The sequence below is a fragment of the Tetrao urogallus genome (genome assembly GCF_951394365.1).
Source record: "Tetrao urogallus genome assembly, chromosome: 4".
Lineage (NCBI taxonomy): Eukaryota > Metazoa > Chordata > Aves > Galliformes > Phasianidae > Tetrao > Tetrao urogallus.
Genome location: NC_136817.1, coordinates 62,224,722 through 62,242,637, shown reverse-complemented (window position 1 = coordinate 62,242,637; position 17,916 = coordinate 62,224,722). Strand labels below are relative to the sequence as shown.

Here is a 17,916-nt window from a genome sequence, read left to right as displayed (position 1 = left end):
CTTCACTGACCATGCATAAGCAGTTGTGGCCTCCACATTAGCACTTGCCATGAAGATTTTATAGTTATGAGTAATCCTGTGAAGATGTGAGTTTAATGGTTGATGGTCAAAAATGGTGAATAGGAGACTAGAAATCACTGAACAACTGGACAAGGAGTAAAGAATCAAAGAGGGAGCATAGCACTGTTAAATCCATAATGCAAGCATTTGCACACTGTATGAAGGTCTTGTTTCAGCTGATGGAGTTATGGTAGAAATATTCATAGTGGTATGTGCTAGGAAAAAAAGGAAGAAAGGATAATCATGTGTAAACAAAATAATCTGTAGGAAATTATGTATAGTGGAACTAGTCTCATTTTTTCCCCATTTTGCCATTTGAAAGGTGTAGGGAGAATGATTTGGGTTGAAATGAACAGAAAATGAACACTTCTCAGCACTTACTTTCATTTCACATACTCTAATCCTTAATTGCACTTCAAGTTTAGAGCAGAGTAAAATGTGTGCTCTCTCACAACATGGTTGATCAGATCCTGAAACAGGATTATTGCCCAGAATACTTACTAGTAATAAATGGATGCAGAAAACAGGCTAATGCATAAAAAGGGTTCTCAAGGGTTATTAAAGGTTATGGTACAAATGCAGCCTCGGTTTGGGATACATCTGACAGTTTGTGGCTGTTTGAAAGTGGGGTTGTGTATAGCAAGGAATAACTCCCACTGCTTGCAAATACAGTTCTGGTATTTTAGTAGTCTGTTCATGAGTATCTATTACTGGCTGTTGCCGAAGGCATGGTAAGTTGGCTGTACCTGTGGTGTGATGCCATATGGCCTTTTCTGGACAGATTGAGGTCAAGTAGCTAATACCAACTAATTTAAATACTATAATATAGTTTAATTTGTGGGATTGTCTGTGTATGTTTGTTCTTTGGGTAAAAGGTGATGGAATGTCTCTTGTACAACCAGAATGTGTTAAATACAGGATAACGGAGGGAGAAATGTTCTGTATTTTTAAAGCTGTTTTATTGCATGTGCAACTTTGTTCCTTTGAAGTGCCTCCACTCTGACATGTATTGACAGTGTATTTTATTGCAGGCTTTGATGGACTCCAATCTACCTAGGTTACAATTAGAACTGTATAAGGAGATTAAAAAGGTGAGGTTTGCCTTCTTTCATGTCCTTCTGCAGTATGATATTTAGTGTTTTAGTATATGAGATTGTAGCCTTAGTGTAAATAGCATGTTTACTTTTTTAAGGTCAAGATCAAAACCTCACTTTTGAAATATCTGACTGCTTAAAATTATTTGACTCAGTTCCTTACTATTGGCCCTATTTACTTAGATTTTTTCCACCTCGAAAGCTTATCTGGCAGAAAACGTGTGAGCATTTGGTGCGAACAGCAGTCTGAGATAGCCTTAGTAACTCTGCAGTCAAATGAATAAGCATATTAATGATGTTTGCTTCACTGAGTGAGCTGGAATGTGTAACTTCAAGGAGGAAGGTGGTGAAATATAGGTGGAGGACACTGAAATTCTTGATTTGCCAAAGTTTCATGCAGGAATTATTTGACCAAGACCTGAAGTGGTCTGATACAAGTTTTAATTAGGTTGTTTTGTGACTGTGTGATATATATTTACAGCTTATGTAAGAAACATAAGTAAAAATACTGAAGCATATCTTGGCACCACAGTGTGCAATTTAATGCCAGTCTTTATGTCAGTTGAAGATCTTTTTGTTTTATTAGTGTATGGATATTAAATAAATGCTGTTTTCAGCATGGTATCACTGAAAATCTTGTTTTGCATCTATAAGCATGTAGCAACTGGTATAAAAGAGAAAATATAGGTGGGGCTTGTCAGACACTACTGGTATTCCCTACAATTGATAGAACTTCAGAAAATAAAATAAATAGGAAAAAAAAATGTTGGTAGCTTTTCTGTAGATGTAGTGGTTGTTTTTTCTGTTTTTTCATGCTAACAGTGTTACCACGAAGCTTTGATACACTAAAAGAAAACAAGAAAAAATAATTTCTAACCGCCTCAGCTCAGTTTTTAGGAGAATCATAGAGTCATAGAATCACCAAGGTTGGAAAAGACCTGAAAGATCATCCAGTCCAACCATTCACCTGTTACAAATAGCTCCCATTAAACCAGGAGGTGTTAATTTGAGAAGTATTTAGGTAAAGGTAAATAAAGCACGATGTTTCTCCAAGTAGGGAGATTGTGAATTTGGCACCTTTCAACTTGCATAGTTTTCCACATTGCCAGCGACATTAAGGAGCTCCAATATATCCTCAGGCTCAGTATCTAATCATGTTCTGGTGCAGGTCACTTGCATTATTGAAGGTGATTATATAGATACTGAATTCAGAATCCAAGCCATTATGAAGTAATATATGGAATTTTTGAGGTTCTCAAGAGCTGAAGGCTATTTACTTGCATAGCTCCACTGCTGTCAGTTTTGTGCTGGATTTGTATCTCTGCAAGTGTTCCGGTGATTTTAAATTCTCATATCATCAGTTTCTTTGTTGGTTGATGACTCTGTCTGTGGTATTTTAAGCTGATTTTAGCAAAATGGAGATCTCAGATGTTTCCTTCTCTTTTTTTGTTGTTTTTATTATTCATTTTGGGTCACTTGGAAAATCGTAATGCCAACTAGAAAAATAAAGGCATTCTTCGAGCTAACTTTGCTTCCTTTTGGCTAGAAGAATTTTAGGGCTTGTAGGCACCTTTTGTTCTCATCGAAGTAAAATTGTATAAAATTAAAGCAATTATAGACCTTTTTAGTAAGGATTGGTTTTGCTTGATGAAATGGTTTTACATTCTCTATAGAATGGTGCTTCCCGAAGCCTGCGTGCTGCGCTCTGGAGATTTGCTGAGCTTGCTCATCTAGTTCGGCCTCAGAAATGCAGGTAAACTCATCCTAGCAAAGAATTTTCCAAACTTTAACAAAATATAGGCATTAGCAAAGTGTTACTGTTCTCAGATTTCAAAGATTCTTCTTCCCTCTCTGCCTTCCCTAATCCCCGTCACATTATCTGTGAACTGGCTTGATTGGATTAGGTGGTATTCTTTTAGAAGATCTTTAGTTCTATGCTGTATGTGATTTGGTGGGAGAGGGAAGGAAGCTTATAAAAACAATGAGTTGTACTTCATAATGTTCTTTTTGCTTAATGTTGTCTGCAAATCATATTCAGAAGACTTTACGTAGCTAATAGATGCACTTTGTGTGATTTAGTAATATTAATTATTGAGGAGTACGAAGAGTATGAATTAAAAACATTTAAGTCAGTACAATTGTTCTTACCTCAAATTTGTTTTTCTCCTTTGTCATTCTTAGGCCATACTTAGTGAACCTTTTGCCCTGTTTAACACGAATAAGTAAGAGACCTGAAGAATCCGTACAAGAAACGTTAGCTGCAGCAATACCAAAAATCATGGCAGCATTTGGCAATTTTGCAAACGACAATGAGATTAAGGTATCTTCAACACAGTAGTGCTTCCTGTTCTATCTCAAAGCACAGTTAAACTACTACTGTTACCAATCAGATGTTACAGTGGATGGTATAATAGCTGCACGTATAAATCAAGGCAAATGTTGTCCTTGCATGATGTGATGCTTTGGGTGGTTGAAAAAGATATTTGCTGACTTCAGAACTCCTCTCCTCTTTTCTTTATCGTTAATAGTGAAGTAACGTATCTTGGTTTTAGGTTTTATTGAAGGCTTTTATAGCTAATCTTAAGTCCAGTTCCCCCACTATCCGTCGAACAGCTGCGGGATCAGCAGTAAGCATCTGTCAACATTCACGAAGAATGCAGTATTTTTATGCCTGGTTATTGAATGTACTTTTAGGTAAGATTTGGGAGGGGGGAAATTACATTTGCTTCAGATATCAGTAATGTGAAATTCCTTTCTCATGTATGTTGCTAAACCTGAAAGTGGTTTTCAGACAAAAAAAGGATGCTTATACATCAGTTACACAGCTAATGCTTTCTTTGTACTGTATTGTTGGGCCTATGCAGATAGTAATGTTATTTGTCTCTCTGTGTGTGGAATTATGAGGTCAGTAATGTTGAAAAGAAACAGCCCAAGCCAGGGAAGCAAGTAGCCTATTGGAAAATGAGGAGATCTGGGCGTTGTCAAAGATCTTGTGCAAAAGTCTGTGAAGACTCGTATTGTTTAGCAGCCTGGTTTTTAGTGCAGAAGGTCTGAGGTTGTGATGCAGTTATGAGGTTCTTTCATAAGTAGACTACATTGCAGATGGAGAGGTAAGGAGACAGGCAGATGCATGAGGCGTTAGCCGTGTTACGTAAAAGAAAAGATGATGAATGCAAATGCCATGTAGTGACTTTCCTGATTCTATCTTGAAGATGGTGTGCTACTTCTCAGTCCTCTGTTATTTGTGCACAGTGTTCTTTTCTATCTTAAAGGTACTGTTTTATATGTTGTCAATGAATTCAGACAGTAGTGTTAATGCGAATGTAACAAATATTGATCATCGTATATTTTGAACTTACTGCTTTGATCAGTACTTGAGACAAGAAGCAGAAAAGTAAATATTATTTGTTAGGACAGTGCTTTGTGTGTGCCTGTGCTTTGGAAGGGGGGAGCTCTGTTGGGCCTCACTTAAAAGGACAAGTGGAGAAAATCACTTAATAAGAGCATCTGGGATGATTCAGAAAAAAAAAGGTGTATTTTTATTGAACAGAAAGTAGTAAGGAATAAGGGAGGAGAGGTATTTTCCCTCATTGCCTACATCATTGTGAGGAGTGTTAAATAATACATATTTTTAAGTGTTTCTACATTAAAGAAATCTGTAGTTGTTGGATGGTGGTGTGGTCTTTTTGTTTTAAAGAAACTATTATATGGGTACGTAAAAAATCATGTTTTGAAGTTAACCATCATCAGTAAGTTTATTCTATTTTTACCTCCAGGCTTGTTGGTTCCTGTAGAAGATGATCATCCTACACTTTTAATTCTGGGTGTTTTACTTACACTGAGGTATCTCATACCCTTATTGCAACAACAAGTAAAGGATACCAGCCTGAAAGGCAGTTTTGGTGTAACAAGGAAAGAAGCAGAGATTTCACCTTCACCAGAACAGCTTATACAGGTAGAACTTATGAGGAATAACTAACCTGGAGAACATTCGAAGTAGAGTGGGAGGATAATTTTTCATGTAATACAGCGAAATGCTAGTTTGGCATTGAAGGTTTCAGTCTCTTCATCTTGGTAATTGATAGTTTGTCTATTGTTTGGCATTCCTGGTAAATAATTTTGATAACAAGAAATCTGAGAAAAGTGCTTGTTAGGTGCTCCTGAGGAAGCCAATGAACTTCATTAACATTAAAGCATTATTTGATTCTTCTTTCTCTGACAATTAAGCGAGCGTCTTAATGGAAGCTTCTACTGGAAAGGAGGTTAAATGGCTAGAATTAAATAAACTTTTATGTGGGAAAAGGGTAATGAAGATTAGATAAACCCTATCTGTCATTTTTAATGCATTTAAATGCATTTTTAATGAGATTTTACGTGGCATATGAAAGCAAATGTAGTACGTTGTGTCTTTACAGAAACTTACTCCAGTACTTTGTTGTTTTTCAGGTTTATGAGTTGACTCTGCATTACACTCAGCATCAGGACCATAATGTTGTAACTGGAGCTTTAGAATTACTACAGCAGCTCTTTAGAACACCACCACCTGAACTTCTGCATGCTTTGACTGCCTTAGGTGGCATTGCACAGGTCAGTGTATCCAAAGATGAATCTGCCATCAGGAACCGCAGTGGGAGCATAGTGGAGCTCATAGGTAAGCTGTATTTTCGGTAATTTGAGTTAAATTGAGGTGACGGGTTCTTTCCTTGATGTAATCTGAAAGTGTGAAGTGTAAAATAGAAGTTGTGAAAGTATATGTAGCATTTTTCCAGGTACGGGATAAGACCCCCTGCCATCCCCCCTTTAAGTGGGTATGCATCTGTTGAGTAATGAGAAACTCCAAAGTAAATTTTTTTTGTTGGTGTTTTCTTGTTTACACAGAGCAAGTTAACAGTGGTGACTGATTTCTTTTCACATTTATGTTCTTTTCACTAAGCACCTGACGATTGTGACTCATAGAAAGCTGATCTAACCAGAATTTATGTTTTAACATGTGTTAACTAAGCATTTTGTGCTGAATGAGAAAACTAGCATGAAACTAAAGCATGACCTTAGTTTATCCATAACTTTTAAAATCAGTTATTAGTGAAGTGCATGTTCTTAAAATTGTGTTTTAAATGCTACTTACCTCTTTAAAAAGAATCAATCTCTGGCTGGATTTCTATAAGGACTTCTTTGGACTATCGAATCATTCTAGTATTGCTGCTCTTAGAAGGTAATTCATTAGCCAGGAGCAATCATAGCAGTGAAATTAAAAACACTTTTTTTTAAAAAAGCAAACTTTGCTCAATTTGCATAGAAAATTAAAAAGTCATTTGATGGTGCATGATGCAAACAAACAAACAAAAAAAACAACACCCAAACTTCATAAGGAAAAAGTTTGCTATTTTTTTCCTGGCTTTGTTTTTTTTTTTTTTTTGTTTTAACTTCCCATTTGTGGTTGTTAGAATTCCTTCATGATTGCAGCAACTCTCTCTTTGCCCTGATATGTTACTTTCTGTGATTTGCAGCTGGAGGGGGGTCTTCATGCAGCCCTGTTCTTGCAAGAAAGCATAAAGGTGATTATTTCCGAAATCTAATCTTTAATTGCATTCTTCTCTGATTTTTATTTCCTCTCCCATTTCATTGTCTTGCTGAGCTCTGGTCTTCATTCACAAATGCCTTCCTGTTTTCAGCTGATTTTAATCGCAGTAAATCTTAAAATAATTCTGAGATAATTTCTGGTGGTTACAACCAAGACATTCTAAAATTATTCAAAGCTCATTCTTATTTTTGCTGTAGTGCAATAGCAAAACTATGATGATAAATGCTGATGAAATTTTAATTTTTTAAGACCATGTTTAGAAGTATTCAACTGGGTGTTCTTCCTTTTGTCAGTAGTGCTTAATCTTTAATGTAACTGACAAAACAGTTAACCTTCCTGTTTTTGGTAGGCATATTTTCTTGTTTCACTAATGCATGTGTATGTCTGCATGCTTTGATATGATGCTTTTTTATTAATTTTTCTGACCTGTCATTGATAACTGTGAATACTCATTCTGTGTTATACTGTGTATATTTTCATTTCTTTAGCAAGCAATTCATTCAGCAGGATTTTAAAAAATAAATCTTACTCTGAAATCTTTTCTTAGTTTGTGCATAAAAGTACTTGGTTATTATATACTTTGATTAGTAAGTCACATCCATGATGGAATCACTCTAGATACAGTTTGCAATAGATTTGTCATCTGACCAAGATAGTGCTGCTACTGCAGTGAAACTGTGTGAGTCAGTGCAAGCGCAGTAGGCAGAAAGGTGTTGAGTACTATGAAAAGGTAAACTTCAGGGAAAGGTATTTTAAAACTAAACAGGATTAAACAGACTCAAAGGACTGCTCTAGCACCTAGCTTAATTTTTTTCTTCAAATGTGTCCTTCCATCTTTGCATGCAAGGAATCTCTGTATGCTTTATTGCTCTAACAAGATACCTCAATATGAAATAGAGGGTAGAGCTCGGTAGAGAATGAGGTAGAATATTTATCACTGCAACAATGAGCACTTGTTTGGAAACAGCAGAGTGAATGAAAAGCTGCTCTGGATATAGGTATTGCTGCAGCATCTTAAGGTGAGACAGAATGCGACAAATCAGAATAACAATGCATATAACTTTTAAAAGATGGTAGAATTGTGACGTTGATACTTTGAACTTGTAGTCTTTGGTGGAGATTTAATACTAATAGTGTGAATTCAATTAACTTGTTAAAACAGTAACCTTTCACTTTGCTGGCGAACACGCCTGAGCCATTATTTTATCCTGTTTTAATATCAAGATGCAAATGTTGTTTTGTGGTATAGAAAATGGTATAAGTGAATTTAAAGATATCTCTTCAGGTTTTGCATTTTGTACAGCTTTAATCTCAAATTCTGAACTGTTCATTTCCTACCACTCTTCATTATAGGAAGAAGGGAAGAAGTGAGATTATCCTCTTTCTTGAAGTCGTTTTGCATTTTAATGACATACACAGTACTAGAGTTGAGCTGCTAGCCATAGGTGAAACATCTCTAGCTATGATATTCTTTCGTATGTTTAAAGTGAAACTGATGTACAGAAATCTGTGACCCTCATGTCGGAACTCATCCATGCCATATATTTTCAGTTATAGTACTTCAGAACATCTTTATTTTGGAGCAGCTGGCCTATGCCGGCTTGTTTGTTTCAACCTTAGAAAATTATTTGGAAAGAAGGCTGAAAACTCATTTTTAAATGGAAGAATATGTTCTGTATCCTAACTGGTTTAAATTTATTTATTTATTTCAGAGGAACATTTTCCTATGGCTTGTTCTATAAAGTGATGTAAACGTACAAAATGTAATATGCCCAATCGGTGTTTTTCAATGTCCTTCTTCTTTTACACCCTTTTAAAGGTGATCAGCTGTGGAAAACAGAAGAAAACTCTGGTTTGTTTCAGTGAAATGGATTTGAGTTTTGGAAAGAGTAGAGAATCATGTGCTATCTTTCCTGCTTGGGGTTGGGAATTCCTCGTGCAGTTTTACCCATTCTTGTGGGAATGAGCAGTTCTCAATAATTGCTGTGTTGTTTTGCACAGAACATGCACAAAAATTTCGTGTTACCTTTCTGCCTTACAGGTTTGAATGGCATAAAACATACTTTTGTGGAGGAAGATAGAGTTGTGCAGTTGCGATAGAGAGAGAAATGAGTACAAAAGTCTATTAATGCTTTTTTCCACTGATTTCTTATATGAAATATAAAACCATTCACCTACATTTGTCAGAACATTGATATCTTGCATAGTAAATATTGGACTGCTGGTGAAATTTATTCTAAAGTGCAAAACAGGCTTATGTCTTACCAATTGTCATGAATACCTCTGAGCAAATGGCTTGCAAGATGCAGAAGGATGGGCTTCAGTTGTTCTCTCTTTTCAGTAGAGTTGAATCTCTGTTTTACTCCCAGGCAGTGAGCATCTGCAGGTATCTTTCTCTCTCCACTGTCTCTATTTTAAATAGACATTAAACTGTGAGTAAAGGAACTGTAAGATGGTTGTGTTAGGCTGTAAGTGGTTCTCGTTCTTCCTATGGCAAAAGCCTCACTAAAGATTTTTGCCTTAGTGGCTCCTGAACCTTAATGGGTTTTGTCCATATTTCATCACTCTTTCCCACTTATGTTGTCTTGTGCTTCTTCCCCTGAGCATTTTCACTTCTTTCATCATTGGAATTTCAGCCTCCAACCTGGGAGTAGCCTTTGACTGATGATTTTAATAGCCATTAAGAAAGAGGCTATTTTATTATTTGTGGTGCTTATTGTCCCTCTGAGTTGAGGGCAGACATCCAGATGCCTTAGTAAGGTGACATACTTGAAGAAGTTAGTGGGATTTTAAGCACAGTCCACAAAAATAAACTGGAATAAATAAAGATATAAGTGGTTCCTGAGTGGTTAGACCATTCAGTAGAATTGCTTAGCTGTGTTTCTTCATTGCTGTTTCTTACCTGAAGAAAGATAGTGAGGGGTTGGATCTTTGCTTTCTTCATTCCTTTCTTTTTTCCATTTGTTGCCTGTCATAGCTTTGAAAACAATATTTGCAGTAAACTTTTAAGTATCTTCAACTGTTAATCATTTCATAACCATTTCCAGTTGACTCTGAAAAACTGTAGACCTCTTTCTTCTGTTACTTCTCAGGTAAAATACTTCTTGGTGAAGAGGAAGGTTTGGAAGATGATGCTGAAACCCGATCAGATGTCAGCGCTGCATCATTTGCAGGTAGTAAACATTCATTCTAGTGTTGCTGCCAACCCGTGTTACTTTATTATAAAACATTTCTTCTACTGTGGGTACATAAAATATAGAAGTCTGTTATGATAACTACTAAGTGGATTGGCACTCAGAGGATGTGATAACCTTAAATGCTCTTTGGTATGCAATATATACTTACATAATGAAGTTGACTGCCTATTTTTTTTTTAAAGCATCATTGAGGTACTGGTATAGATATAGTGAAATAAAGGTGAGGGAGGAGATGCCTTAGAGACGATTACCTCTCTACTGTAGTAATGTAGGACATAATATTGAAGTGTCCATTTAAAGAATAAAACGATTGATTCAAAAATCTCTGTTTTGCAGCTTCTGTGAAAGGCGAGATAACGAGTGAACTAGCTTCTTCATCGGGTGTATCAACAGCTGGGTCAGTAGGGAGTTCAGCTGCTGATCCTACCGGACACGATATCATTACTGAACAGCCACGTTCTCAGCATACGTTGCAGTCAGACTCTGTAGACCTGTCAAGCTGTGATTTGACAAGTACAGCTACTGAAGGGGAAGATGATGATGTGCTTAGTCGAAGCTCTAGCCAGATCAGTGCTGTCCAGTCAGATCCCACTATGGACTTGAATGATGGTACACAGGCTTCCTCACCAATTAGTGATAGCTCTCAGACTACTACTGAAGGTCCAGACTCTGCTGTAACCCCTTCGGACAGTTCTGAAATTGTAAGTGTGCAACGGGCAGAGGGGGGATCCCCTTCTACTGAGGGTCCTGACATATCTCAGAGCTCTTCCATGGAGGGCCCAGACTTGGATTCCTCTACTTACTCGTCTTCTACTTTTCCATCCTCAACTAATAACAATGGAAAGGTCAGCAGCTCGCACCTCTATTGGAGAGCTTGACCTCCTTTTAACACTTTCAATTCAGCAATAATTAAAAAATAAGAAGCTATCAGCAATCTGTTCAGTGTGTAGGTTGTAAGAAGGCAAGCATCAGCAGTTTTCCACTCACTGGAAGAATGTGAATATTAAAGGAAATATGTTCTCTTAACATAAACTTCAGTTTGTATAGATCCATTAATAATTGTTTTGGTGCAGAAGGACTAACGGAAGTGTTAAAGGGTGAACAGAATTTGGAATGCTAGAGGAGTATTTTTGGAACCTAATGCTTCACATCGTCTTTTGCTTCTGCTTTTTCACTTGACAACACAAAGCATTTTTGTTCTTTCTATTCTGTCTTACGAATTTCTCCTATCTTGGATGTATGTTGCATGATTTACTAATGCAGCAGTTAAGTATTTAATAAATAGCTGAAGTATGCATACAGTATAGGTATGGTGTGAAATCAATCTATTAGGCAAGTGTATTATGAGGCTGTAAATAAAATAGCAAAAATATAATTATTTGGAGCTAGAAAAGAAAATGAGTTAGGGGGATAACATGAAATTTCTTCAGGGTTGTGGGTTTTTGGTTTGTTTCCCCCTCAAGTTTCCGAACTTTCGACTTAGGTTCACTGGTAGCATCTTTGGAAGATTAATAGTCTAATACCTAGTAAAATAGTAAGTTTACAGTTTTGACAAGCAAATGCTCCTGCAAATGTGAGGATACAAGATCAAAAAGAGTGTTGGTAATTGCACTCTCTGAATAAAACTTAGGCAGTAAAAGGTCAAAGTGAGAAGACATCTCACAATTGGCAAGTTAGATTTGTTGATGAATTGACAACTTGTGCATCTTGCAAATTCTTTCCACTGTTCTGTATATCAGTTTGCATAATATTTAATAACTGTAATGACAAATACATATATACATATTTTTTAATCTAACTGACAGACTTAAATGGCATCCCCTTTACCTGTGTGTGGGCCTTTCAAGTAATGATTTCCAGGTGCTTATAAGATCAGGAGGTAAACAAAGAAGTATATTGTTTTTCTGATCATGACTTTTTTTTTTACTGTCTTTTGTTATGTTTTTAGTCTTTTGTCTCTTATGATTACTTTCCCCAAACTACTGTCCACAAACTGCATTGGTATAAAGGATTAAAATCCTTTTCAGATGTGTTGATTTTAGCACTCTGATTTAGAGTGAGGGAATAAAAGTATATTCAGACTCACTTGTCTTTTTTTGTTTAGTTTTAACTACGTATTGTATCCTGAGTTTGATTTTTCTGTATTCAAGACAAATGAGGTTATGGAGAGTTTGACAGCAAGGTAAAGTTCAAATTGTGACAGTGAAGCTGTTAGTTGTGGTTTGTAGCTAGTAAATCAGAGGGACAACTGTGTTTAGAATAAGGAGGCAGAGAGGGTTGTGGAAAAAGTTACTTGCTTACACGTTCAGCTTTCTCAGTGCTAACATCCAAGTTCTTGACTTGACTAGAAGACTATCAGATGTAATGATCTTATTGTAACTCAAACGTTGGAGGAGGGAGGGAATCTGCTTTGGGGCCTGCACGTAACTGTACGCTAATGTATCAGGCTCACGTTTGCTTTCACGTTATTTCTAGATTACTAACACTGCATATTTAAACCTTATTACTGTGTGTTAAACTAAGTCATTGTAAGTACTGTCTTTATACTCCATAGGTTTTGGAGGGTGCTGAAGGACAGTATTCTGGAATGCAAATTGGACAGCTGCAGGATGAGGAAGATGAAGCTGCAAATATTCTCCAGGATGATTCATCAGAGTCTTTCAGGAGTTCTTCTATTGGTATGTTGATAAATAAAAGGAAAAAAAAAAAAAAAGAAATATCTTTAGGATAGATGTTACAGGTGAACCTGCTGTTTTTAGAGGCTGAAGACTCACTGAAATGAATGTGAAAAATGAACAGCCAGATCAAAATGAACTCTAAATGCTTCTAATGAATAACTTGTTTTGATCGTTGCTAATTTATTTTTTGTGTTTTATAAATAAGCTCAATCCAAGTGTTTTTAATTTACATCTAAAGTGGTATTTAATGAATTGCCTTTTTCTAAAGCTCTTCAGCAGCCTCACCTGTTGAAAACCATGAGCCATAGCAGGCAGCCTTCTGATAGCAGCGTTGACAGATTTCCATCAAAAGAAGATGCAGTGGAACCTATTGATCATGAAAATAAGGTGAGAAAAGTAGTCTTGTTTAAAATATAAAGCAACTAAGTTTAAAAAAAAGTTTGTGATTGTGTAAATCAGTGATGAGCATGGGTAGCTTTTATATGTAGGATACTTCATTATGAGTCAAAGTAAAAAACATTAAATAATAAATCTGAGTCGTAGTATTTAATGTAAGATGAACACGTAAGTGTTAATCTTGAATGCAACCATGAGCAAAACCATAACCGGTCTCATACTTAAGCTCCTGAGAATAGAAACCTCTTTTGTCTGCACAGTAACAGTATACACCAATTACCTGAAATATTTTTACTGCTAGCTGCATACATGTATAATCAAGATGCTATAATTGCAATATAGTTGTTTAATCAACAGATATCAAGATGTTGTAATCACAATATAATCGAGAGAATCAAGCAAGGTAGACAATGATCACAAAGAGAATAAGCGGAAGAGCTTACCCTTCGGCTGAGCTCACCAGAAGATACCAAGAGAGGGGATCTCCAGAAGAGATCCTTCCCCTCTGGTAGCCAGCTCTTAAATAGGTCTAGGAGGGGTGGAGCCTGGCTCCACCCCTTCCGGCAGCACAGGTGAATTGCCTTCACCTGTGCTCCTCTGGCTGACTCATGGCTCGCCTCAGGTGATTAATCAGAGGTTCAGGCCGTGACTCAGCAGTTCCCATACAATACATAACTGATCTCAGAAGTTACCTATGCCTTACTGTAGCCTCTCTTTCAGCAGAGATGCTCGTGCAGTTCTGACTGGTGGCTATCTCCTTTTTTGTGTTTTGACTTTAGTGTTGGGTCTTGTTCTGAGCTGGGACAAGAGGAGCTAGGTTTGTGACAGGCAGAGCTTAGATTTACTTGGGATACTGTGTAAGTGTAAAACTGCAGAAAGTTATTGGTGTTCTTTGGAAACAACTTAAGGATGAATTGCTTCTCATACAGAGTTTCCAAAGATCGTTGTATGGTATCAGAAAGTAGCTTATTAATGCAAGTCTTGAGTAATTTCTATAATTAAAATTAAACTGTATTAAACTCTGATCCTTGAGACAAGCTTGTCAAAAGCATTAAGTTTAAAAGGGTTTTTTTTTTTTTTTTTTTTTTTGGAATATGTATTAAATGTATTTCATAGTATAACCTCTGAAATTTTGGGAGTGTGCTGTACTTCTAAATCATGTTGTGCTTAATGTTTTATTTAAATCAAAAATTAATTTTTATCTCCATAAATCTTGTGATTTGCCTTCAACAGCCCTCCAGGGTAAAAGGAGACATAGGTCACTACACTGATGGAAATTCTGTGCCTTTAGTACATTGTGTTAGACTTCTGTCAGCCTCTTTTCTACTTACTGGGGAGAAAGGAGGTAAGTTTCTCTAGACTCATAATGGTTCTGATTTAGATGCTCATGCTAGACTGCAGAGAAACCTAGAAACACTTAAACATACACAATTTTTATAGTGAGTCCCATTTTGAATTATTTGATGTACAAAGTGTTGCTGTAATTTGCTTGTCTAATACTTAAGTATATCTATCATTTATAAACTCTTGAGAGATAAACCTAAGGGGCTATTGCATCTTTGCACCTTTTTGTGGGGCCATCAGTTTATAGGTTGTGTGGACCTGGCAAAACAACCGAATAATCAGTATGTGATTTCAGTTGATAGTTAGGTGCTCAGTTTTTTGTCTCAAAAACTATCAATACCTAAAAGCTAAAGAAGTGATTTTCTCAGTTACAGTCCATTTTACAGAAACTCCTAAAAACAAGTTTAGAAGACCATAGTTCTAATATTTTTACAATAGTTTGTTTGTATCGCTTAATTTGTGATGCATAAATCAAGATACGCAGTATCTTTTTTTTTTTTAGCTTTATCTGCTAGCTGTGTTTTCATTCAGGGATGTTTGTCTGTTTGTTTTAAATATAATCCAAGGTAGTAATATGATTGTCCCTCTTATGCTTGGGAAATGTACCTCCAGGAATTAAGTGATTTCAGTATAAGCAAGCAGAGAACTGGGCTAAGGTTTTCAAAGACCTAGCTGGAACTCCAATTTCAACTTTTTTCTCGCTTCTAACATCTAGATGCCTTTGTGTATGCTAGTGTGGCCTTTTTTTTTTCTTTCTTTTTTTTAATATATATGACAGTGAAAGGTAAAACCTCTTTGAGAGCAAGCAATTGCTAGAAGAGGCTTGCGTGGGTTGAAAGAGGAATCATTTACCTTTCTTGAAAATGTTCATACAGGCTTTTTCTGAGAAGCCTGTACGATACACACACTTGTTTTAGTTTTTTCCTCTGGGAAGTCTGTCACGAGTACACGTGTGTATGTAATTATGACTGAAGTGAGCATTTCAAGTCTGTCTGTTCTTTTTCTAAACTTTTACTTGTTAACTGCTCTGCTAATGTACTACTCCTGGAAAGGCAACATAGCAGCTGTGTTCTCAGCAGTGAAGGAAGTGAGCCTAGAAGTGAGGGGTTACTGTCATTATTTATTATACTTTCTTCTTCCTCCTCCCAATAAGTAAATAAATAATTGCTTGCTACCACTAATAAGCTGGAAGTACTTGCTCTGGCCTCAATATCTTTTTCTGTTTTATTCAGACTATAAGCTATTTATATTATAAAGAGTTATTAATTAATTTAGAAAGCAAATTAGGAAGCTTTTCAACATTTTATTTTTCTTTTACTAGCTTTAGTTCCAGATAGAGATGTGAGAGTCAGTGTAAAAGCCTTGGCAGTAAGTTGTGTTGGAGCAGCTGTTGCCCTTCATCCCGAGTCATTCTTCAGCAAATTGTATAAGATACCCCTGGAAGCAATGGGAGAAGATTATGGTATGTTGTAATTCAGATCTTTTTTAATAATATGTTTGGGTTTTCAAATAAGTGAGGCAGCATCTGTACTGAAAACTCTTTAAATCCAAATGTTGCATCAGTTTGTATTAACTCAGACGAGTAAAAGTTATTTTAATACAACTTCTACATAAAAGTTGTTTATTTCTCACATAGCTGCTTCCAATTTATTTCATTTTAATTTCTAGATAATTTCTATGTCATTAGATTAGTTTTTATGAATAATAAAACGTAATCTTAAAAATTATACAGTATAGTCAACACAGACTTGGAGAATTCAGCTGTTTCGGTGCTGATAGTGGTAAAACTGGGGTGTTGACCAGAACATTTTCTTAGATTCCCTGGAGAATTTTGGTTTTGATTGCAATACAACATCAGATTTAGATTAGATATTAGGAGAAATTTTTTACTCAGAGGGTGGTGAAGCATGGGCACGGGCTGCACATAGAAGCTGTGGACGCCCCATCTTTGGAGGTATTCGATGCCAGGCTGGACAGGTGGGCCCTGGGTGATCTGATCTAATGGGTATCAACCCTGTCCATAGTAGGAAATTGGAACTGGTTGGGCCTTAAGGTCCCACCCAAGCCGATCTATGATTCTCTGATGTGATTGACCAGTGGTTTTAGATATAGTAGTTGGTATGAGTGGTGTGATTAATATGTTTAATATGTTTAAGAGATCTGTGTAAGTTAGACCAAAGAAAGGTTTACTGAGAAAATATGCTGGTGTTGATCCATATGGTCAGTACCTCTACTGAAACATTTTTAGGGATCAGTTGAATTTAAGACAAGTATCTTTAAAATAAAGTAGTTGTAACTTGTTTTCCTAGAGGAGCAGTATGTATCAGATATTCTGAACTACATTGACCATGGAGATCCCCAGATTAGAGGAGCTACTGCTATTCTCTGTGGAACAATTATCAATTCTATTCTACTTAAATCACGCTTTGATGTGGAGAAATGGCTAGTAAATGTCAGAAGCTCAACAGGTAACTTTTTTTTTTTTTTTTTAAGTGTATCTCTTCTTTTCTGTAGCCAAAACATTCTTTTGTTTCATTATTCTGAATTCTTTTTTGTTAGGAAATCTCTTTTCCTTGGTAGACTGCATACCTCTGTTACAGAAAACACTGAAAGATGAGTCCTCTGTTACATGCAAGCTGGCTTGTACAGCTGTGAGGGTAAGCAGAAGTAATTATCTATTTGCATTACCATGCAGACCACAGGGACATTATTTGCTGTCTAGGATCCACTATTCTCAGGTATGTGAACGTGGAGCTGAGAAGATTTCTTCCTCAGTAAGTTGGTTCTAGAAAACGTGGATTTCAGGCATAAACACAGAGGAACAAACAACTAGAAAATAATAATGTTGGTAGATCATGTAATAGTATAAAGACAGTATCTTGGGTAATGAAAAATGTACAGGTATGAGCTGTAATGTGAAGTTAATCAGCATAGGGCGAGCGCGTTAAGTATAAAGATTACTTGGGCTTGGCAGGGAAGTACGAATGTCTGTCACCTGGATTATTCTGTTTGGAAATCAAAGAATAAATGAGAGTAATGACAAGGAAAATAATCATGTTTTTTGATATAATTAAAAAATAAAAATGAAACTGAGACAGATCTTAGAAAAATAATTGCTGTAAAATGGGCGAAAGATCCTTCAGGCAATTGTTAAAATAGAAATGATAGCTGAATTTATGAGTTCAGGTTACAATCTGAAAATTTTATTTCTGTAATAAAATCATTGAAAATTGTCCTGTTAAATAGCAGAGTGATATTTCCTTGAGGAATTTTTAAAAATACTCAAAAAAAAAATAGGAGAGTGAAGACAAAATGGAGACCAAAGGAAATTAATACACCAGTGAAAGGCACAGTGCGACTGAATTACAGCTTAGGCGTCAGTGAGACACTGTGGCTTTTAGTGTGACGTAGATATTTGTTGGGTGAAATGATGATTTTATGAGATAAGAGGGATCTGTGGCACATCTGAGGGATTTTTCATCTACTGGAATGATGCCATCCCTTTAAGCAACTGTTTCATGATCTCATTATTTATATGTAGTGGTTTGATTTGTGATTTAGTTTGA

At 36.2% G+C, this 17,916-nt stretch overlaps 1 protein-coding gene across 1 annotated transcript in view; it reads left to right on the top strand.

Annotated features, from left to right (window-relative positions):
• Positions 1-17,916, top strand: part of HTT (huntingtin) — a gene marked incomplete at both ends in the record, with an annotated part of 74,880 nt that overhangs the window by 7,857 nt on the left and 49,107 nt on the right. Inside the window, 15 exons of the mRNA XM_079535092.1 lie at positions 1,092-1,151; positions 2,828-2,907; positions 3,336-3,474; positions 3,707-3,848; positions 4,931-5,109; positions 5,601-5,805; positions 6,662-6,709; positions 9,828-9,908; positions 10,269-10,633; positions 12,487-12,610; positions 12,879-12,997; positions 14,240-14,351; positions 15,672-15,812; positions 16,660-16,818; positions 16,910-17,007. Coding sequence (XP_079391218.1) covers positions 1,092-1,151; positions 2,828-2,907; positions 3,336-3,474; positions 3,707-3,848; positions 4,931-5,109; positions 5,601-5,805; positions 6,662-6,709; positions 9,828-9,908; positions 10,269-10,633; positions 12,487-12,610; positions 12,879-12,997; positions 14,240-14,351; positions 15,672-15,812; positions 16,660-16,818; positions 16,910-17,007 — 2,052 coding nt within the window. The remainder of the gene's footprint in view (positions 1-1,091; positions 1,152-2,827; positions 2,908-3,335; positions 3,475-3,706; positions 3,849-4,930; positions 5,110-5,600; positions 5,806-6,661; positions 6,710-9,827; positions 9,909-10,268; positions 10,634-12,486; positions 12,611-12,878; positions 12,998-14,239; positions 14,352-15,671; positions 15,813-16,659; positions 16,819-16,909; positions 17,008-17,916) is intronic.